We start from the raw sequence: 24,893 nt of genomic DNA, 5'->3' as shown, positions 1-24,893 counted from the left end.
CAATGATTGGAATTTTTTTTTTCAAGTGCCTCAGTGAATTTTGATAGGGTTTAGACATCTTCACATTTATCTTTGTCAACCTCCTCTCATCATGGGCAGACTTTGGAGTTACTTGGACAATTGTTTTTACATATGCTTTGGACGGACTTTGCCTTGGTTAAGCTATACCATGTCTTGGTTGGGCTTGGGTAGACTTTAGAGGTTGTTGGACGTGCTTACTTCCTTCCATCTTTGTCTTTTGTCTTGCTTTAATCTTCTCCTTAAGGGCGAACTTTGCTAATCTTTGGCCAAGGCGGATTTGGATCATCTTAACTCATGCCTTTAGATGTGCTTTAATCATGCTTTTCATGTCTCTTGGTCTTTGCCATGTCTTGGCAAACTCTGTTTTAATCTGTATCCCCTTGGGTGGAGTTTGAAACCTTTTGCCATGTCTTTTATGTTTTTCCAAGCTAGGCGAACTTGGTTGTATTGATGCCAAGGCGGACTTTAGATAGTCTTAGCCATTTTTCCATGTATTTGGGCGGACTTCATAAGAGTTTGGACATCCTTCATAGCTGGGCGGAGTTCATATGTGTTTGGACATGTATTATTTTGTACTTTATTTGTTTTATCCTTCTCCTTGTGCCTAGCGAACTTTATTCTTTGTATGCCAAAACTCCTTGCTTTTCCTTCCTTAGGTGGTTTTGATAGATGCCTTTCCATGGCGAACCTTAGGCTTGATAGGAACTTGCTTACTTTGGTGCAATTTTTTTACCTTGCCAACCTCAACTCCTCCTAGGCGGACTTTGATATTCATTAGCCATTCATCCACGACGGACTTTGTGACTTCTTTGCCATCTACCTTTCATGTGCCCAGCGGACTTCATGCTTTCTTGTACAGGGCGGACTTTCAATGCCAATGGACAATCTCTTTATGGTGTTGGGCGAACTTTACCCCTTGTATTGCCACCTTGGTTTGATGCTTAGGTGGACTCCTTGCTTCATTGGAACTTCCTTGTGTTAGGGTGGAGTTGGACAATGTTTTGCCAAGGCGGACTTTCTCATGCCTTGGACAGTCTTTGCATTTCCAAGTGTTTTTTTTTTCAAGGCAAACTTTGATGATTTGATGTTAAGGCAAACTTGGCATGCTTTATTCCATCATGTCTAGGCAGACTTGGATGAAGTCTAGCCAAGGCGAACTTTAGATGTTTGGTTGCCATGTTTTTTTGGTTTAATCTTAACCATAGGTAGGAGTTTAATTAACTCTTACCATCTTTCTTATCTGTGAGTAGGAGTTTGCCAACCTTTGGACAAGGCGGAGTTGGAAGTCTTCATGCCAAGACGGACTTCATATGCTTGGCTATGTCCAAGGCGGGGTTCAAGTTGCCTTTTCCATCCCTTCTAAACCTTGGCGGACTTTGATGGACAGCTAACTTTCCTTGCCATGAGCGAATTTTAACCTTTATGCCACTTCTTCTTTTCAAACACACTCATTAAAACTCCAATGTCCATCTCCAACTTGTCATGTTTATACCAGAATTATTTGGAACAAAAAACCCTAGATTAGGGTTTTCACCTTGCTTTTTGTACTTGGAGACATAGTTTTTTAGTTCTGAAGACATGGGCACTGGTCATATGGCCTAAGGAATGATCTTTTGGAACAAGACTCTAATTAGGGTTTTTACTTTGCTTTTTGCACTTAGAGAGCAAATTTTCCGATTCTGACAACATGGACATTGATCAAATGACTTGAGGAACAAAACCCTAATCCTACTTTCCAAAAAAGCAAAAAAAAAGCAAAAAAGCAAAAAAGCAAAAAGCATACCAAAAAAACTGCTTCCCGGATTGGGCCCAAAGTGCCAAAAACAAAACTTTCCAAATTTAGAAAAAAGCAAAAAAGCAGAAGTTCCTAAAAATAGAAAGTTATCAGAAATGACCCAAAGCAATTGCGATCCTTGCCCTTCAAACCTTCTAAGCAGTTTGACTGCATTCAAACACAAATCTGAGCATGATTTCTCTTTTTGGCTCGGGATGACTTCAAAACTCTCAGAGAAAATGGATTTATGAAACTGCAAAGCTAGGACAAAACCCTAAAAAGCAAAAATAGGGGGTCCCCATCTGCGATAGGGCGATGTGTGAAATAGGTCACAATAGGTAGTTCCTTAAAATGTAACTCCGAAACTTACTTATCAAACCTTTCAATCAACCTCTTTGTAAACTGAACATAAGAGGTGATCCGATCATACCCCATGGTGATCATCCATGATGTCACCACTCCTGTACAATGCCATCAAGATGTATCGTTGCATACTTAAGCGCCTCTTCCTCTAGCATAGGGTTGAGCTGAAAATAGGTATCTACCTTCTAAATCCAAGCTCAAGCAAAAGTCTTCCATGAGCCATCATAATAAGGAAGAGTCAACTTTCCCACTCTTTCCTGCAAATAATAATTGTGTTCTACCACTAGTGAGCGATCTATGTTTCATCCTAACATTAATATAGTCCCTCAATGATATAGCAGCCTAGAAATCAAGAGCTCAACTCTCCTAATCATGTCTAAACAGATCCTGCAAATCTTTTATGTGATGCTCATTATCAACTTGTGTTGGTGCCTTGGTGATAGGGTTCCACTAGTTTGCTCACACTTCACCTAGTTGGTGTTGCTCAATTCCACCAACCTCACCAGGTCTAGCTATGCTTCAAGACCTCCAAGTCCTTCTCAATCTCTACTAGGACTCTCTCTTTGCCAATCTTAAGGTGTTTGCAACAAGTGTTTTGACTAGGAACTCTACCAATTCAATATGCTTCTCATATACTCAATCTTGCAACCTTGACAACACCTTGTCAACTTCTCACTTTTCACCCCCATACTGTTATGAGACATTGCAGAGGTGTGGAGGTGGTATTTACCATGAAATGAGATCAACTAGGTCCATTTGAGGTTTTGCAATCTTCAATTCCCTTACCGATTTCATAAAATTGCTTAGAAATAGGGCTACAAGGACAAGCCCCAATTAGGCCTCCTAAATCCGGTTTTTAAGGGTTTTGAGTGAATCGGTCCAAAAGACCCTGCAATAAGTTATATGATTCTTCAATCACTCATCAATCCTCAAAATATTTTTCTGGGTTTAGTCCCCTAAATTGTCGTACAGTGCCCGAATCCAAAAAATGGGGTTTGGTTAGGGTTTCTAGGCTTCAACTGGCTGTGACTGTTCAACAAAGGGGTAAGGCTATGGAATAAGGTTGTCAAAGCTTCTCCTCTCAATTGGAACTCTGAATGGACCTATCCTTCAATGTCAAATGCTAGAGTTTAGATTTGAAGTCACCCTTGCAATATACATCCAGTTTACACCTTGTTTTCTCTAGCCGGGTTGCTCCTGGACTCGCCTAGGATAAGGTGGTAACAATAGTTGCCTTCATTTCCAGTGCTCCTCCTTGCATATATACAATATACATTGGGTTGCCAACCATGTCCCAACAGGGTGTGAAGTTTCCACAGTGGGATTTTATGGGGCACCCATTTTTACATAGTTTGCTATTTACAAGCCAAAATTGGCCGTCTAGGAACAAAACAGTAAATACACTAACAAAACTTAACAACAAAGCATGAAATTGATAGAACAGTACTACGACACAACAAGGAACCCAAAACCAATCTTGGAACAATGGTTTTAATCCATTTCTAGTGATTGTTCAAAGCAGAAACAAAAGATAACAGTGTTAACTATCTGAAAATGAGTAGTTTCAGATTGTCAAACTCAAAATACCATGCATCTAAGCCTTGTCTCCGTACAAAAGAGGGTTTATATAGGCATCTCCACGTATGGAGGCATCTTAGGGCAATGATTCAACCCTAACTTCACCGCTAGCTAGTTTAGGACAAATTTTGTCATGAAAAGTTGTCATGACATCTTTTACAATTGTTCAAATCTTGCCTTTCCAACTTAGGCAACCTATCACATATCATCATTCATGTCTTTTTCAACATTCCTAAGACTATTTTAAACCTCTCTAATGCTCTCAACAAGTTACGCCTCTTTTGACCATCAAGAAGGCAATTTAACTACTCAAACTAACACCTACTCACAAAGTGCAAACCTAGACAGAAAACTAACTCAACTAGGCCTACACTTGACTCAAACCAAATATTACACACACTTTGGACCCTCCTAGAGTCCTTATTAGAAACCTGACTTGGCTAAGGTCAGTACAAGCCAAAATTGTAGAAGGACTATGAGCCTAAGTCCTAGGTGCTCCTACACCACTTGGGTGAAAAGGTAGGCATAAGAGGCCTCAAGTTGATAGTTCTTGTTTGTTGATTTAGTTTTCCATCGTGACCTGAGTTCTCTCCATTTTTGCCTCCATTGTTGCCTCCCATATTAGTATTATTGACATTATTTGGATTAATAGCATTTTCGGCACCATTATTCACTCCCATTTGTCAAGCCATTAATTCAAACAAGAGTCATAACCATTGATTTTGTTGTTGTGCTCTCTGCTCTGCAACTTGTTGCCCTCTAACTAAAGCATCCAACAGGTTTATAAATCTCTCTTCTCTAGATCTCTTGCATTCCTATCACCCATATTTTTTGTGTTTTATCTCTCTACTACCCTATGTTGTGTAATGTCCCCATCTAAACAATCCAATCGTGATGATGCTCGCTCTAAAATAAAATTTAATATTAAATAATAATACAATTAATATATATATATATAACCAAATAAATGAATAGACTGAACTAAATAAAATCTTAATAATAATAATAAACAAGATTTAATATATACCTTATTTTTATTAAATATTAACATTAATTTCATATTTATCAAATAATAGTATAATTTTACAATATTATATTATTGACAAAATAACAAAGTAATTAGAAAACAAATATAATAATAAATAAATTTAGAAAAACAACATATAATAGAATAGCAATCATCCTAAACTACTGGTGTCAGAGATTCTCCCCTCACAATAGACAGTGATATTTAGTAATATAATCAAAACTAATTAAATTTAACTTAGTCTAGGAAGCAAACAAGGATTGATATCATAAATAATTAAAAGGGTGCAGTGAAGAAACAAATCACATAACCACTGAAAAAGACCAGCGATTTGCTGAGGACAAAAGAAATGTAATACATATAATCAACGATGTGATATACGTATTCAGATAGGGGGATAGTTACAGATTGGGTAAAGAATTCTAACAACGACTTCATATTATATGTAGCAAATACCCCAGAAGATTCATGGTAATGGGACTACAACAGGAATAGTTTGTATATCATTGATAAGCAGTAATTAAAGATCACTGCACGTTATATATGCAATCAGCATATGCAATGAATCTTATAATGATTAAAACAAATGATCATTGAGAAGGTGGTAATATCGTTAACAACAATTTATATTAAGGAGCACGCCCGAAAGAATAAAGAAGATGCACGACTTGATCAACCAAGTAATTCCATGAGCAGCGATTAGGATCAAAGAAACAGAAGTCGTGAAAAAATCGCGATTAATCTGCAATCGGCGTCGCTGACGATTTATTCCCCCAACAAATCGGACAAATCGTTGACCGGATTTTTCCGGTTTTTCAACGATTTTTTCAATGTTAATCGCAAAAAAAAACCCGAAATAATCGTGATTCATCGCACGACAAAAAAGAGACGAAAAATAAAAGCTGTGAAACCCTAAAACGTCTGCAAAATTCGATAAATAGTCGTTTTTGTCCAGGTTACACTCAGCTCGTGGGCAAGGGTTAGGAGAACGAAGTTGAACTTGAAGGGAAGCAAAGAGAAGGCGTTTTTTAGTCGCGCGACAAAGGGTGAATCTTCTCGACTTCATTTTGTAAGGTATTTACACTGCAAATCTTCTCGGCTTCATTATTCCCAATCTGCGAATATATTAATGTTAAATACATACTACATACTAAGCTTAATACCGATTTTTAGATACTTAGCTTTAAACTGAGTATATGTTATATGTAACATGTTATATAATTGTAAGCTTTAAACTGTTACGTATGTATTATATTATATTTATATATTTCTATTCTATGTAATCCGTTAGATACTATATTCCTTAGTTTAGATACTATATGTCTTGATTTTATGGCCTTAAAATTCTTATATCCAGTTTCCAAGATCCCTGTGATCTCGTCTTATTTGGATCTTGATCAATTTTATCTTGCCAATACTACATTGACATCTATCAATGATCCTTTTGGATTTCTTAATCATTCTGAGGACCATTGTTCATTACATATTCCTTGTTTCCAGTGAGTCATTGCCCATTTCATTTTCATCTCTGACTGAATTTTAGAAAGTAATTATAAACTTTTGTACATCTATTATGCAATTAAAGCCTTCTTTTATACAAGAAGCTAAGCTCTCAAAAAAATATTGTTCTAACATGTTAGAGAATGAGGTTCTGCTTCCTGAATGCTGGAAATTTTGTTTGCTTTGTCATTGAATTTGTGGCTACTGCTTCATGACAGCTGACATTGTTATTTGCTTTGTCAAGGGAGATATGGCATTAACTTTAATGTGCAGAATGACTTTATAACTGTATTCACTATATTCGTTGTTCCCCTGAGCGATTCCATGGTAACTCTACATAATTGTAGTGTTTTTGAGCACATAAATTCCAAGAAACGCAACCGCCTATCACAACAACCAATGAATGACTTGGTATTCGTTCACCACAACCTCCGCTTGAAGATAAAGAAAGCTCAAGGTGAGAATATTAACATATAGTTGCAATAGTTGAAATTGTATTCACTATTCATTATGTTTCTCACTTGTAAGGCAAAGACTAATTTCTACATGGCAAAAATCAGGAACTATTGAGGAAGACTCGCCAATTGACCTTGATGAGATAGATCCAGAGTGTGAGTTGATTGTTGTTGATGATGATGATGATCATGATACTCCACTTGAGTCTGAAGATTTTGATATCATGAGGGAAGCCAATTGGGATCCTGAAAGGTTCAATCGATCTAAGAGAGGCTTTCACCCGGGAGCTTCATCATCAGAGCCTGTTGCCCTAGAGCATGTCATTTTCTATAGTTGATTTTTTAGAATTTAGTACTTAGTTTACAGGTTGGCTTTGTACAAAGTCACAAACTATATTGTAATCGACATTTTGACATCTATCACCATCTAGATATCATTAATGTTGTGGTACGTTTTTGTGCAATGTAATTAGCGATATGAATTTAAACAACGAAAAATCTATTTTCTACAATTCATGTGTTGAAGTGTCTAATTTATTTGACTACAATATCTCTATGCTATGGAAATGCCCTTAAATATTTTTAAAAAGTAGTTTTTGACTGTTTTTCTGCAATTTTTACGTTTTTGTGTAAATGCCATTTTTTCCCGATTTTTTCATGATTTTTTCAAAAAATCTTATACTTTTGGTTTGCCGATTAATTCCCCAAACGATTAATGTTTCTTTGATTAGGATAATTATGATTATCTTTGACATCGATTTATAAAAAGGGGTGCAAATGCTAAGGAGAGGCAAGTCAGTAATTAAAGGATAAACAGTAACAAAAATGTGTCTGAGTCAACAATTATGTTTATTAATAAACAAAGAGATATTTCTCCTCAAATGAAGTGAGGCAACTCTTATGGGAATTAAAGATATAAAATAGAATGAGAGATGTGTGGAGAGAGAGGAAGTATCTATCTTATCCAAATCTGAGTGCCCAAGTAGAGAGGGAGGGATACCAAGCTTGGATGCATGAGGAGAAATATAAAAAAAAAAGGATTATATTTGGGAGAGCGGGTTGTAAGTGTATAGTGGGAATACATTCACCAAGGGAATAATTCATTATATAAAAAGTTTAATTCAAAGTGTATATGACAAGCAGATTACAAGGAGGAGATTGTGATCTCTATAAATCAGACTTGTGACCAGATCTATAGCAGTCTCAAAGCTGATATAAAGAACTACTTTGTGAAGAGAATTGTGTGGCAGACTTATAGTCATTTCATCGCATTGGAAGATCAAGTTGAAAGGGAGAACTATAGCATAAGTTATTGAGAATCTATTTTATTATGACTCTAATCTGAAGGCTCAGTTGAGCAGAAGCAATGTGAACGTTGAGGCATATATCTCAAGGGTACAAATCAGAGAAAATTATCAAGATAAGTTCCATCCTCCGAACTAATCTTAGAATTTTAAGTCAATTATTATAATGAAATGTATTCAATTTAGGTAAAATTATGTTTATTAATATATTACAACTCTCACTTTAAGTTAAAATTGATGTCTCAGGGTTAAATTAAGGCAAATCCCAAATGGGGACATTACATGTTGTTCTACAACTAAATTTGGAGCAAACATGTTCTTGCGATAATGTAGTGGAAAAGGCAATTGTTCCCAACCTGACATATCACTGCTCTGTCATATTGTATTCTCCAGGATGGCAGGATACATTGCTCTGACAACGCTGCAGTATGCTGACCTGTTTACCTTAATTTTTATTTTTTTTTGGTTTGTGTATGCAATGGTTTTAGAATGATAAATAAAGTGCAAATAATAGAAATATTTGCAACAAACCAATAACTCAGATTTTTTACAATACTCAAAAATACATAAGGCTGACATATTCCAGATTTAATTTCTGATATAAAAATGCATTTTTTCTCAAAAGGAGGAACAACCCAGATAATAGCATTACATATCTATTTCAAACACACCAGTTTGAGCTGTTCACAAAATATGCAAACTAGCTTTACCATAAGTGGACGCCACACTTCCAAAATCACCCTCAATGGCCAATGCGATGGTGTCTCTGTATTCTCCAACCTTGGCTGATCCCAAACAGCATAATAGACCCTCCAAACCCTAGCCAACCAAGCCATTGGAAACTCCATGCCCTTCTGCACATGTACAACCAGCAAGAACAACTCAAGAAACTCCTCCAAATCAATTCTCCTCAATCAGATTTGCAATGAAACTTTAGTAATGTATGAGTCTCCAATCAGTTCAACTGCGTTTCCTGAATGAAAACACCGAGAAATCCTCCAGATTATGTCTTTCAACAATGTGGAGAATGTCATTTGTAAGGGATTCCGTCCTCACAAACCCTAGAAAGAACAATATTCTCCACAAGAAGAGCAATGTCAAATATCAAATCCCACATATTCAAAATGATCTCAAGAAACATCTTAAATAGACTCCCCAAATCCAACACCCCAGTTGGGGTTATGACTTTATTTTATTTAAAAACCTTATGTCTACCGCATAAAGTGGCATCCACTTTCAAAAAGACCCCTTTTAATAAATAAAAACTCTCTAATTTTTGGGCGCTACTATAGTCCTTTTGTTTAATAATTTAAAATAAAAATAATGTTAAATTAAATTATTTAACTTTATTAATTAATAATTTATTGTTATTTTATTTAAAACCATCAAACTATATCAAATATCAAGATAGCTCCAGAATCTGCATCCACCAATAATACTAAAAATAGTAACCAGACAGCTGCCTCCGTCAATGCCTCAGTATTAGAGAACCCATATGAAACTAGTGTAGAAAGTGGCATTAGGCTCATAATAACTATTGGAGCTCAACTAGTCATCTGATACTGCCATTCTACTGGATAAATAGTCTCCAAAGTTCCCAACCCTAACAAATTAGCCTAAGGGAACCCACTGGATAGGCTAACTGTCCACCATACTAAACTAGTTAGTAAGGGAACATTACAGTCACCCCTTGTCATAATCCCCAAACTTAGGTCCCTTCATCCTCGAAACCCATCCCCTTATCCCCCCACCTACCCATCAAAAAAATCCATGGAACTATGCTTTTGAGAAAGGGACATCACGATCCATCCTTCCTCAATTGCTTGTCCTAAAGCAATTGCAATCCTAGAGGCTCAAGAATACATACACCTTCCCACATAACATATTCTAGAGGGAGATTCTTAAAACACACTAAGTACTTGTTAATGCTCTCATTTATTAACTTCTTTTCTTTGATGTTAATGACAGCTTCAAGAGCCATGTTTACTAATTCTCATTCTTAAGGCACCCAAAAAGCTTAACCAAAAAACTAACACAACATTATTTTTCTAGCGAGGCCAGGGAGACCAAAAATAAGATTTCCTCTTATAATCCATCAAAAAATTATATACTCAAAAAGATCTTGGAGGCACAAGTATAAGAAACAATGAGATGGGTGAAAAGTGCAAATCTGACTTGGCAGCATAGTTAACCTAAGACTTGTGCATTAACCCTTGGAGTTCATCTTTTGTATCTAAAATGCATCCACATCTCCAAAACAGATATGGGGGTGTTTCTAGATATCAAGGGACTTCCAATGAAGTTTCTTAATTTCAAAACCATCCCTTTGAAAAATGTGAAACTACCCGAAGAAGTTCCTTAGATATATCATATAAATTACATTGATTTTTTCCTTGAGTTCTCATGTCTAATCGACAAGATAAAATAATTGGAAAAATACACTAATAAACTTGTAATTTTATATTTTAAGCACAAAAATTTACACGTATTTTTAATAGCAATTTTTTTTTCTTACCAAATCCAAAATAAGTGCTAGTAAATAGAAAAATAATAAAAAGGCTAAGAGATTTGCATGCACTAAAGTCCCATCAAATGATTGAAATGGGAAACAATGGTACTCCATGATAATAGCTTCTACTATAAACTAAAATAAAACACTTCAGAAATACATCGTGAAACCAAATTTATACAACAAAGAAAGAAGAAACCAATAATCTATTTGTTTCCACAATACAAAAGTGCTTACCTCCATGGTCCCAAAATTATATTGCTCATCTCTAGGAAATTCAAAAAATGCAGGTTCAGCAATTGTTGTAACATTATTCAAACCAATCCAAGTGTCATCATCGGCAACATTAACAAAATTTGGTGGAATAATTTCTTCATTGGTTGATTGATAGCAATTGTTTTCAGCTCCACACAAAAGATCCTCAAATCTTGCTAGAACACAAGCTGTATCACTTCTGATTGTAATGGTTTCTTCACTTGGATGCAAACTACATGCCTGTGTAAGAGAAAAAAAACAAATCATTAGTTATTTTTGTAGAATAAAAGGTAAAATTCTAACCACTATATTAGAATATTGTGTATTACTTTAAAACATTTATTGATGCCAATGTCTACTTAATTATGAAGTTTTACTAAAACATGTATATTTTGAAAGACATGCTTATATACCATCTTGAAAGCTCAAAAAAATACTTTTCAAAACATTCACAATGCATAAAATAGAGGAAACTGCTTAAAAGAGAAGTATTAGCATCCTATTTAAAAACGAACACAAAAATAATCTGACTTTAGTTTTTTTTCAATTGTGTACTATTCAAGACAACAAAATGTGTGATGACCCTTAACCTGGTATATAAATCAATAATTAATATTAGTAAACTATTTTGTTACGGACCTGCCACAAAGATGAAGTTGCATTAGTATCAGTATAAAGCCCGAAAGAATTTGGGAAACCGATAAGCAATGATTTTGAGACAGTAAGGCTAGGTCCCAATCCAAGTTGATGCAGCCACACAGAGACATAGATGAGGGGTCAAACTTATGGTTATGAATGGACCTAAGCCCAATCCTACGGGTCACAAGAAGGGATTTTTGAGGTAAGACTCGTTTTTTAAAATATTACAAACCCAAGCCAATCCTTAACATCTCTATATGCTCTGCCATAATATTTAACTCCAGATTAGTTTGTCAAGTTGTGCTGTTGTGTGGTGGTTGACAATCAATCTCATCATTGAAATAACCCAAGTTCAAATTTGGACTTAGATGTCACGCCCCTGCCATGAATGGCTTATTTATAAGACTTCTCAATTTTCTGAGATCTAGGCTAAGGATCAAGTAGCAAGATCAAATAATTTGATTAGCATACTAATCGGCCCAGACAGATTTATTCCATTGCTGCCTAAACTAAAGCATACAGAGACCCATATACAATAAGTAACGCACAAGTTTGTTAAGAAGTGAACTTCATAAAGTTAACAAGCAGCAGTTTAATAAATGAAAGGGTAAGAGACATGTTAGGAAGAGGCGCCACTTCTAGGAGGGTCATGACCCATTAGGAAACACAACCCTTCACTCCATCTTGAGGAGTATAAATCAAGAACAACATTTCAAGGAGGATCATCGAAGAAGTGAAAATCAGCATTCGATCAAACAAGAGTTTGCAGACTCAGAATTCATCTATCAAATAGCAGTTCATATACTTATCAAATACTGTGGTATGAAGTATAAAGCATTGCAATATGATTTGGTTGATTTGTTATGTCTTCCATTTGATAGGAAGTAGGAATGTATGCAGATAATTTATTCCTTCCAATGTATGCATAATTAATAATGAAGTAGGAATGTATGCAGATAATCTATTGCTTCTAATGTATGCATAATTAATAATGAAGTAGGAATTCATGCATAATTAATGATGATGAAGAGTCGTATAAAATTTATAGCCAATTCGTCATCCCATTATGGAGGTGAGAATGTACATACAAGGAATGCAAGTAGCATAAGAGTCCATTCAAGTAGAATAACCCCAAGTGGGGCTGGGGGCCAAATTAGGTATTTCATTCCATGCTCCTAGGCTTGATGGATAGGCTCAAGGCGCCTTGTATGATCTCCCATGGTGCTTCATAATGTGGATGGGTTGTTGGAAAAAGCCTTGAGGTAATCCCAAATGTACATTATGTAAACTATAATGATAAGTAGAATTCTATTTGTAACTTTACTAGGATGATATGCTTATTCATCTTTCTTGATGACAACTAACCTAGTTGCAAGCTCTAAATCAAGATATAAAGTTGACAATTTGCATTCCTAAATATCGTCCATACCTTATTTGGGAATTCTAGGGCAAATTAAAGTCCCAATAAGGGACATTACATTAGAGCATCTCCATGTGACACCACCTATATCACCATTCCTAAAGATTGTCAATTATGTTAAAAACTGAAAGCATATTCTCAGAAAGGTGTATAGCATATGTAATTATTATTTATTGTTAAAACTACAATCCGACATGTTGTGTATCAAGTGAGCCACTTTGAATCCCACCTCTATGAGTTCATGTAAAACAACCCATTAATGGTTCCAATCTTCTAATCTAGGTTAAGAAATATCTTCTTATAGTATAGTATAGGCTCAATCAATAGAACCAGAAAAATTTATGGCTCATAAACTCTTATAAAAAAAATGTGCATATGCTTGTGTGTGTGTTCCAAAAGCTAACTTACATTTAAACAATTCTACAGCAAAAAGAATCTTCCTCATAAAAAATATGACACTTTACCAAGCACAATGTTTGTGTTCTATAAATACAAAGATGGTAAAAGCTAATTCCTATAAGCCATGATATGTGTATTGTTCTTATATAATTAATAACATTCTTGTCTTCCACCCAAGTTACTTTACATGTATTATTCAATCAAATAGCTTTAAACTACACTTATTCACATTGCCAAACTTAATCTTTGGACTTTTCTCTCCAACAATCATCCAAAAATCATGAATGAAAATTCAATATGTGGAAGTCTTTGCAACGCAACATTCTTTACTCTCTCCATTAGAGGTTAGTCTTTTCTTAATTCAAACATTTATGTAAAGAAAAATTTTCTTAAATACATCGTTGTGAAATTCAATACCGACAGCTTCCATTAGGTTGTTAAAAAGTTGCATTGTCCCAAGGTATGCTTGTTTATGCACAAGTGCATATATCTAAAGTCAATCGCTATTGAAAATTTCCTCAAAAGTGTGGACCTACAACTAAAATTGCTTTGTAAAAAATCAATGTATCAAGCATCGTGACTTACAACAAAAAGAAGGGACTTAACTCAAACCTCGAGTAAAGGTAGAGACAAATGAGGCACTATTAATTCCTTTGATATACAAAAGAGTATGTTTTCTTGTAGAGATTATTAACGCAACTACCAATATATTAATTCCTTTCATATAGGGTAAAAATATTAGTGGATAAGTTATCAACACAAGTACTATAGTTTACCAAAGTCCAACCTTGTTAATAGATTTGTCATGCCCCCGCCCTGATACCTTCCTAAATCTGATATACATAACTGATTAGAAAATTGTCTCATTTATAAGACATCACAATTTTCTAATATCTAGCCAACTCCCTTGAGTTTGATAAAAATAAGGTAAAATGCTGGCCAACTCATTAAAATATGGAAATAATATTAAATAGAATTAATAATAATATTGTTATCTTAAATAGCTGACTGCTTAGAGGGGTATCACTCCCCTTAAAGCAGAACAGATTTAAAAGGCCAACCTTCTAACTTGAATAGCCGCCACATTCTATAAAGTTCCCCTATTTGTAAGAGTCACCTCTATTCATGAAATGTACAATGAAATAAATGAGATAAAACATAAACCCTTGGGGGCGGACCTTAACATCTTTCCAAGACAAAAAGACATATAAATGATAGGCTAATCGCAGACATTGCGGAGGAGAGCAGCCAGCAAGTGCAGAAGGCTGTTGCAGCAATTACATTGTTTACACAAACAGCAATCTCATTATAAAGCAGTGATCTCAGAAATCTTAATAATATTAATTAAAGTAGCAATTTCAATATGTTAACAGCAGCAATTAGTTTAAGGCGTTAAAAAGAGACACCACTTTTAAGAGAAGGGTGACTACAAGAAGTGACATGTTGTGATCATTTCACACACCACCCCATCAAAATGGGGACCCCCCCTTTTTTTTGTCAAGTCCTAGTCTCTCTCAGCCTAGTGTCTCCCATGCAAGTTTGAGTGAGCAGGGTGTTGGTGTAAATAATTATTCATCATGGATATTATTACACCTTACTTAAGTTTACTTAGGAAATGCATTTCATAGTAGTTTGGGTATGAGACACTTGGGTGTTTGTGCCACATTGGGATAGTGTGTGTAGGAGAAATTCCACCTTTTATGGTGTTGATCTTGTTACTTCTTTATCATATCCACTTATTGTGGAGTGATAATTCCACCTCCAGTGGGTGATTCACCTCATGTGGAATATTATATTATTTCTCCTACCTACCCACACCTATTTCCTACCTACCCTTGTTTCTTGTTGAGCCACGTCATGTTTGTGTGCTCACATATCCATATAGCCTTGCCTATATAAGCAGGCTCATATTCATTGTATGTAACGAACGATTGATGATCCAGTTGATTAGTATTTTCATCTTGATAGAATACAGTTTATTTCTATCATATATTTTGTCTCTCTTATTTGTGCTTTCCATTGCCTCTTGATCTTGGCAAAATCTCACACAAGGTAAAGATGATTGTCAGCTCGATTGCTCAAGATCTGTAATGGCAAAATAGTGAAAGAGAGAGGTCAAAATTGAGCATAAAGAGAAAGAGGTATTGGTGGAGGAAGCCTTCAAGATCAAACCTAATCGACAAAGTAGGTGTTTCCTTTATCATCCAAGTGACTTATATACGTTATAGTGGGAGGTGACTCCTGGAGGCAAAATTTGACTAAGTACCAAAAAATTTCCATTGCTCTTGTTGGAGCGAATTTAACTTCCATTGCTCCCCAACTGAAGCGAATCCTTTCCAAGACCCCCCAAGTCACCGAAATCGCCTCTAATCATCATGAAATGTCTCAATTTGAGCAAAGAGTGCAAGGCATGATCATCAAGGTTGAGTTAGGTCAAGTGTATAGGCATCCTCCTTTGCTCCCTAACTGGAGTGAAATCTTCTTCCATTGCTTTCAGTTGAGAGTGATGTGAATTTCTTAAGTGAATTTGGAGCAATGAGTGAGTTTTGAGGGTTCAATCATCATTTTGATCATAAAGGAAGTGAAGTTTATCATGATTTTAACCAAGGAATGAGGGGGGGTTGCATTTCAAGGGGCACTTCCATTGCTCCCCAACTAAAGCGAAATCCACTTCCTTTGCCCTTGAGTGAGCACGAATTTGATCCTAAGACCCCACATTGAGAATGGTTTGACGCCTTAAAGTTGATTGAATCAAAATTGATGGGTGAAAGTGAGTTTAAACTTCAACTCAAGAACTATTTCCATTTCTTCTCAATGAGAGCAAATTTCACTTCCTTTGCTCTCTTCCAGGAGCAAAATTCTCTCTAGAACTTTCCTCAAGTCTAATTTGATACATTCACACACTAGGAAGGTAAAATCTCAAGGTCTAAATTGATGCAAAGACAAAGAATTGACAAGATCAAGCTAGAGGATCAATTTGAACAACATTTCCTTTGCTCCTCATTGGGAGCGAAATCTTGTTCCTTTACCCCTTCTCAAGAGTAAAATTGCTTATAGATTCCTCCTCTAAGTTGATTCGATGCATTTGAGGCCATGAGAGGCAAAATTTGATTAAGTATAAGAGGATTTCCTTTGCTCCCTGACAGAACCGAAGTTTACTTCCTTTGCTCCTTGTTAGCAGCGAATTTCACTGTCAATGATCTTGTTTAGGAGCGAAATTCTTCCTAAGTAGTTTCCTGAGGTTGATTTGACATGTTTTCATGAAAGAGTGGCTAGAAGAGTTTAATGTTTGAGTCAATGAAGTGAAGGTAAGTGAGGGAGAAAGTTAAGCTACAAGTTTGGAAACCATTTCCTTTGCTCTAGGCTCAAAGCAAAAACAACTTCCTTTGCTCACCACTAGGAGCGAAAAAATAAAAGCTTCCTTTGCTCTCCCATGAGAGCGAAAGTGCTTCCAAGAACCCTACACGAGTATAATGCAATGCATCAAGTTGTTAAGAGTGAAAGTTGATGAGCCAAACTTCAATTTGGGAATCATTTCCATTGCTCCTAATTGGGAGTGAATTTGTCTTCCTTTGCCTAATGTTAGGAGCGAAATTGCTTGTAAAACCTTCCTTAAGGTGGATTTGATAGTCCCACTTGGCTAAATGACAAATTTCTCAAGTTTGAGTCGATAGAGAGCAAATTTGATTCAGAGAAAGTTTCCATTGCTCCTCCTTTGGAGCGAAAATCATTTCCATTCCTCTTTCTTAGGTGCGAAAATCACTTCTTTTGCCTATATTTCAGAGCGAAATCATATACAAGGTTATTGATGAAGAAAATTTGACGACCTTTGTGCATGAAGACTTCAATATGAGTTGATGAGCAAGTGAACAAGGATTTGGCTAAGTATCATAAACTTCCATTGCCCCCTATTACGAGCGTATTTTTGTTCTATTGCCTCCCCTTGAGAGCGAAATGCTCTTCCATTGCTCAAGGATAGGAGCGAAGTTCATTCTAAGGCACTCCTTAATGCTTTGTGACCGATTCAAATCATAAGTTTGAATTGATGAATAAAATGCAGAGGATGAACCAAATTTTGACTAACTGATCACTTCTATGGAGCAGAAAGTCCTTCCTTTGCTCTTGTTTAGGTGCGATTTCCCTCTTGACGGTTGTAAGTCCACTATAAACACATTTGGTGCCGAAAACAATTCAAATTCAAAAAGGGGAGATATTTTAATAACTGGTGGGTCGGCCTTCTTTAGGGAGAAAGTTTAATTCTATTTGCTCAAGATCAAGTTGGCCTCACCCTAAAAGGACACATCTCCTCATTTAGACGCCTATATAAGGAGATTTGAGCAATCATTTAGTTACCAATTCAAAGCAAATTTCCTCTCTAATAAGCGAATTTCAGGAGCAGATTAGCGAACTTCATCAGCAGGACAGCAAATTCAATCAGCACTAAAGCGAATTCAGTCACAACTCACAAAGGAGAATTTGAGATGCATATCCAATAATTTAGAGGATCGAATACCATCATTGAGCAGCAAAATTCATCTTAAAGTGTAGCAAATTCATCCTTCACAAGGCGAAATTGTCCAAGTTACAGCGAACTCCTCCATATTATCAGTCACCTTTTGATCAGATTCAAGGTTAATCTATTAAAAATCAGAGGTAAGTGTTGCATTTTGACTGATAAAAAAATTGGAAACAGTTCTAATTAGAGTCAAATTGCGATATATTCATTGAATCAGGCCTCTCTTATTGATGCTGATTCATGAGGAAGTGTAGATAGGTTTGTTAAGATAGAGAAATCAGTCTTAGCTAGCATTTAGTTTCAGATTTATTAGAGTTTAAAATTGATTTGAATTGATATTATAAGCTATCTACTAACCTAGTGAAGCTGGAACTCGTCAAGCCCTCATCAAAGAAGATTCGAAGAGCAATGCGTTGGAGACCAAGATCACATCCCATTGGAGCAATATAGGAGACCTTGGGAAATTTAATCTCAAGAAGTTCGGGAGCTCGTTGTACACAAGTCAACCTACTGCAATAGCAAGGAAGATGATAGATAAGGGAATAGTGAAAATAGTTGGCTTCCCTCCCGCAGTGCAATGCTATGAGTTGATGATTGAATGTGCCAGGCATTACAATTCTCACACGAGGACAATGCTGAAAGATGGAACAGTGCTTGCCTACCTTTCAGAGACGGCCATCAGTGAAGCCTTTCACTTACCTGAGCCGAGGAATATGATCTACAAGAGCGTAGGAGCTAAATAAGTTTATGATGATGATTGTGAAGCATGTTCGGAGATAATCAACAAGTATTGGCTATCGAAGAGTAGAGCAAGCAAAAGCAAGATGCCTAATAGACTGCATAGAGTTGATTTCAAAGAGGAATTTGGGAATTTCATCACTCTACTCAATCGACTTGTCCGCGCACCACAAGCTTTCTACTTCAAGAACTGGATGTTCTTCTTCATCACGACAGTCACCAATGGCAAAGAAGCAATCACTTTTTATGAATTTAACTCCTAGCAAAAACTCGCCGAGTAATCGCTAAGTTTTTGCAAAAACTCGGCGATTTTCTTTAAAAAACTCGGCTAGACTAAAAAAAGAGGCCCAAACCTGTCAAAAAATTATCATTTTTTTGTTTTTTCAGGTCAGTTTCGTTCTCTTCATCAGAATAAACTAGAATATATAACATTTAGGTATAAGTGGCATTTCAATATGTCTTTTTCCTTTCTTATACTTTGTAACATCCGACGCCTTTATAAAATAATAAAAGGGGCGATGCCCCTTGACCCCAACTTTGGGGCGCTGCCCCCAAACCCCCGTCGAAAAATATAGGGGGAAACTACGCTAATGGAAGTAGGGAAAATTTAACCTCCGAGTCTCATTAGGCTCCATATAACAACATAATTAGCATTGAAGAAATCTTGGTATTATACCATTTAGAGTTGAAAGTTTCAAACTATCAATACGAATGATGAAATTTCAAATATTGCCCGTTTGTAGATCTCCACCAAGATCTAGAACTATCTCTCTACCCCTCTTTCTCTCACCCTCAGAACTAGGAACATCTCCACTGGGAAGAGGAAGAGGAATAGTAAATAGTTTTAGCTAGAGCTAGGAAGAGGAAGTTGTAATTGTAATTTGTAATGATGTATTTACTTTGGGTTTTACAAAAACTATTTACTATTTTGCTTCCAGCCATCAGCATTCCTCACGAGGATGCGATTTTGTAGACACTTTGCATTTAAATATATCTAGAATCAGCTTGTTTTTTTTTTTGTTATCATTTATCGACTCATTGGATGCATCTTCTCGTTAAATTTTGCAAAAAAAATGCATTTTTTATTAAAATTAAGCGTGTTTTTACGTTGCCGAGTTTTTTGCCAAGTTTTTCCCAAGTTTTTTTCTCAGAGGCTTGGCGAGTCAAGCCGAGTCGCGAGTACTTCAACTCTCACGTGATCCTTAAGCTAATCTTCAGCATTTAAATGACTTTGTTCAAGAGAGGATAAGATACCTTGGTATTTTATTCTGTGTTCACATGTGCCTAAAAAACACATCAACGGGACACAACCTTCCATTGTCAATATTTAAGAACTCCATTTAAAGGAAGACATAAACTCAGAATCAAACAAACATATCCAGCAGTGAATACAGGCAGAAGAGGAATGCAGATCAGAGAAGATAGTGAATTATAAATACCAAGCAGCATTCAAGCATAAATCAAAGGATTCTGGTTTTATATAAATATCAGACATTTCTCTCAGCAGTTCGACTTAACACCCCAGTTGGGTTTCAGTCAAAGTAACAAGTATCTCTAACCCCTATCCCACCTCAATTAGAGCAGAAATCGGGTATCCCTAATTTGAAGCTGTTAATGCATGGTAGCTTCGGTAAGATAAATGATTGAATGAGAGATAAATGAAGGCTCTCATTCAATCATTTATCCTATCGATAAACCATCAAGAAAACTTCATGCTATTTCATTTGATAATCCTTCCTCATTTATATATCAAATATACTTAGTCGATCAATATCGATAATCATATTATAGCATGGCATATCGGTGATCACCGATAGCTATCAGGTTAACAATGTATCACGATTTACATTGGATTTGTTCCCAGCAATAAACAAATAATGATTATCGAGTTGCTTTCGCGTGGCAAAGTATGCATCGCTTGACATATATAACCTTAGTTAGTGATCGATGTCAGTTAACTTAGACACCGATTCACATCGGTTAATATGCCACGCAAACATCATTTGGCATACATCGTGAATACCGATTGGCATATACACTAAGTTGCCTGGACCCCGATTAGTATCGGGCTGGTAATTAAAGAAACACCGATTGATAATATATATCAAAGGGTGCGATCAAGTAGTGTCTTGATCAGTCATGTCCATAAGACATGACTGGTCAAGGCACTGCTTGATCCTCCCCTCTTGCATATATATATCATTTGATATTTGTGAAGAGGATATTGAAATCGATAAATATTCCTCTCACCTGCAAAACAAAGAAGATAGTCAAAATTATAATAGAGATAGATAATACATAGATATAGAGAATACAAATTAGAATACACCTTGCATATTGAATTGAAAATTGAACAACATTTACATGGTATCAGAGCTATAGTTAAATCAAACCTGAGGTTGTTTAATTTTACGTAAAATTCAAATCAAGCATATATTCAACATCACAATTCTCTCAATGGCTAGCGCTATCAGATTTGAAGACAGACTCGGAGGAGGTGATGACCTCTCAGCATGGAAATTCAGAATTCAAATGATTCTAAAAGAAAATAAAGTCGAATCATTTGTAAAGACTGAAACTGCAGAACCTGAGATTGAACCTAACAAAGCAATTTGGAGAGAAGGAAATGATAAGGCTATTAAAATCATAGTTGATGGGGTAAGAAACAATATCATGCCCATCATAAGGAAACATGAAACAGCCTTCAACATGTTCCAAGAACTTGAAGACGCTTTTGAGATATCTAATGCCAGTAGAACCTTGGCTTTAAAAGAGAAATAAATCACATAGCCATGATAAAAGGAGAATCAGTCAATGCCTACTTCATGCGAATATCTGCCCTAAGGGATGAACTGGCAACCCTTAGATATGAGATCCAAAGCAAAGAATTAACCCTCATTGCTCTAGATGGGTTGCCTAGCATATGGGAAACATTTGTCCAAGGCATCAGTGCAAGGGATGAATTCCCAAAATTCGATAGAATAAAGGCTAACTATCTCCAAGAGGAATCAAGGCAAAATAAGAAAGGGATCAAACAGAAGAATATAGATGAAGATCTTCAAGTTCTAAATACAAACTCAAACAAGAAAAGCAAGCAGAAGCAATTCAGGAAGAGAAAAAGTCGTCACGGCAAAAACACCTTCAAGAAGGACCTTTCTCAGATTCAATGTTACAGATGTGACAAATTTGGGCACTATGTTGCCAAATGTCCAGAAAGAGCTAAGCAAGCCACATTTGCCAAAACAGGAAAATCTAAAAGGGAAGAGGACTCCGAGAAGTATGTACTCTATTCAGCACTCACAAACCAACCATCAAACAAAGTGAACTCCTGGGTGATCGACAGTGGCTCATCCAGACACATTACAGGATTCAGAGAAATATTGGACTCCATGAAAGAGGAGAATGATGAGGAAGTAACTATCAAAGATGACTCTACACATCCAGTCAAAGGAGTTGGAACCTGCACCATCAAACTAAAGTCGGGTGTATCATTACAACTTAGAGGAGTACTACATGTTCCACGCATCAAGAGAAATCTAGTCTCAATATCAGCACTAGAGGACAATGGATACAGAGTAACCTTCATGGACAACAAAGTATTGGCTTGGCCAAAGAACTCATCCATCAAGGAAGCTAAAACAATTGGTCAAAGACAAGGCTACTTGTATGAGCTATGCACAGAGCCCAACTTAGCCCTAATTCATGAAACTACAGATGCAAATGAAATCTGGCATAGAAGACTAGGCCACCTAAATTTTAGAGTTTTATCATCAATGGGAGACCTTCTCACAAGTCTACCTAAGTTAAAGCAATATCATTCAGGGGCATGCACTGGATGTGCCCTATGTAAAAATAGTAAGGGTGCTTTTCAGAATAGTACTAGGAAAACAAGTAAAATTTTAGAGTTAGTTCATTCTGATGTATGTGGACCTATGTCTGTACCTTCATTGGGGGGATTTTTGTATTATGTAATATTTGTTAATGACTACTCTGGGAAAACTTGGATCTACTTTCTGAAATGTAAAGAATTAGAAGAGATCCTTAATAGGTTTAAAGAATTCAAATCACTAACAGAGAACTACACAGGAAATAAAATTAAAACCCTAAGAACTGATAATGGGGGGGAATACACATCAGAATTATTTGAAGAGTTTTGTAAAAATTCAGGGATTAAGAGGGAGTTAACAATACCTTATAACCCTCAACAAAATGGGATAGCTGAAAGGAAAAATAGGACAATCGTTGAAACTGCCAAAGCTATGATTCTTGATCAGAATCTAAATATCAATCTTTAGGCAGAAGCAACTAGCACTGCTATATATATTCAAAACAGATGTCCCCACTCTCATCTTGAAGATAAGACCCCTGAGGAAGTGTTTACTAAATCAAAACCTGATATTAACCACCTTAGGATATTTGGATGCCCTGTCTATATTCATGTACCTAAGGAGAAAAGATTAAAATTAGAGCCTTCTAGAAAAAGGGGAATCTTTGTAGGATATAGTGAAACCTCCAAAGCTTACAGGATCTATATACCTGGTCAAAAGAATATTGAATTAAGCAAGGATGTGATCTTTGAAGAAGACTTAGCATTCAAAAGAGCTTAAAGCTCTCTAGACCCTGAAGTCTATATCCCCACCCCTAGCATAGATAGAGATTCTACTACAGAGCTTCAAAGGGAGAATCCTGAGGAAACTATAAGTGAAACTCAAAGTCCACCTAGACAAAACCTCAAGAAAAGACCACTATGGGCCACCAAGACTGTAGCAGAAGCTCAGAAGTTTGTTGCTCCTTCAGGGACATTTAGGGAAGGCAAAAGGCCTAACAAATTCACTAGCTATGTTGCCCTTATGAATGATCTCTCTAAAGCTGAACCAAACAATGTATCAGAGTCTCTTGAACATCAAGTATGGAAAGATGCCATATCTGAAGAGTATCAGTTTATTATGAAAAAAGATGTTTGGGAGATTGTTCCTAGGCCAACTAAGAAATTTGTCGTTTCATCTAAATGGCTTTTTAAGATCAAACATGCTGCAAACGGTAGTATTGAAAAACACAAGGCTAGATTTGTAGCTAGAGGTTTCTCACAAAAGGAAAGAATAGACTATGAAGAAACTTTTGCACTTGTTGTCAAATATACATCAGTAAGAGTTGTATTAGCCATTGCAGCAGCAAAGGGGTGGAAGGTACACCAAATGGATGTTAAGACAGCATTTCTAAATGGTGAGATCTCAGAAGAAGTCTACCTAGAGCAACCTGAAGGGTTTGAAATTTATAATGCAGAGTCTCATGTGTGTAGACTCAAGAAAGCTCTCTATGGGCTTAAACAGGTTCCCAGGGCCTGGTATGAAAGAACTGACACCCATCTCTCAGAACTAAGCTTCTCTAAAATGATGCAGATCCTAATCTCTACTACAAAAGAAATAAAGGTAATATGCTAATGTTGATTTTATATGTTGATGACTTATTAATCACAGGAAATGATCATCTTATAATGCAAGAAAGATCTATCCAAAGAATCTGATATGAAGGACTTAGGACTCCTTCATTACTTCCTAGGATTGGAAGTTTGGCAAAATTATGACAACATTATACTAAACCAAGGAAAGTATACCTTGGATATTTTGAAGAGATTCGAAATGCTAAACTGTAGGCCCATGACCTCTCCTATGGAAACCAATTTACATAAACTTAAGGAAGCAGCAGCAAAGTCACAACCCACTGACTCTACTCAATACAGACAGATGATTGGGTCCCTAACATACCTGGTGAATACAAGGCCAGATATCTGTTATGCAGTCAATGCCTTAAGTCAGTTCATGTGTGAACCTAAGGAGATACACCTGGTTGCAGTAAAGCACATCATGAGATACCTACAACGTACCCTAAACCTTGGTCTCAAATATGAGAAAGTTGATATAGACCTGCATAGATTTACAGATTCAGATTGGGCTGGAAGTGTAACTGACAGAAAAAGCACTTCAGGGTGTTGCTTCAGTCTAGGTTCAGCCATGATATCTTGGATCAGCAGGAAGCAGTCCTCTGTAGCTCAAAGCACCATCGAGGCAGAATACATTGCAACTTCTATGGCTGCTCGAGAGGCAGTATGGCTTAGGAAGTTGCTTGTGGGGTTATTTGGAGAACCTATGAAACCCACTATTATACATTGTGACAATCAGAGCTACATAAAACTTTCAGTTAATCCAATGTTCCATGACAGATCCAAGCATATTGAGATCCCATACCACTATGTGCAAGATATGGTAGACAAAAATGTGATTCAATTGAATATGTTTGTACAGGAGATCAAACGGCAGATATCCTGACCAAACCTCTTTCTAGAGTGAAGGTTGATCACTTCAAAAAAGGTTTAGGTATGATAGAAAGGTAATTTG

At 36.3% G+C, this 24,893-nt stretch overlaps 1 protein-coding gene and 1 long non-coding RNA gene across 3 annotated transcripts in view; one reads left to right on the top strand and one right to left on the bottom strand.

The window, feature by feature from the left end:
- The window catches only part of LOC131027474 (kinesin-like protein KIN-7N), a 95,575-nt gene that overhangs the window by 13,455 nt on the left and 57,227 nt on the right, over positions 1 to 24,893 (bottom strand). For both annotated transcript variants that reach the window (XM_057957561.2, XM_057957567.2), the window contains one exon: positions 10,769 to 11,026. In XM_057957561.2, the coding sequence (XP_057813544.2) occupies positions 10,769 to 11,026 (258 nt within the window). The remainder of the gene's footprint in view (positions 1 to 10,768; positions 11,027 to 24,893) is intronic.
- LOC131027485 (uncharacterized) lies at positions 5,571 to 7,189 on the top strand. The gene is made up of 3 exons (XR_009102498.2): positions 5,571 to 5,837; positions 6,611 to 6,720; positions 6,824 to 7,189. It is a non-coding gene; the product is annotated as an uncharacterized LOC131027485 (long non-coding RNA).

Source organism: Cryptomeria japonica, chromosome 1, assembly GCF_030272615.1.
Source record: "Cryptomeria japonica chromosome 1, Sugi_1.0, whole genome shotgun sequence".
Classification (NCBI taxonomy): Eukaryota; Viridiplantae; Streptophyta; class Pinopsida; order Cupressales; family Cupressaceae; genus Cryptomeria; species Cryptomeria japonica.
Note: the sequence above shows the minus strand (reverse complement) of the source record. Positions and strands in the feature narration are given on the sequence as shown.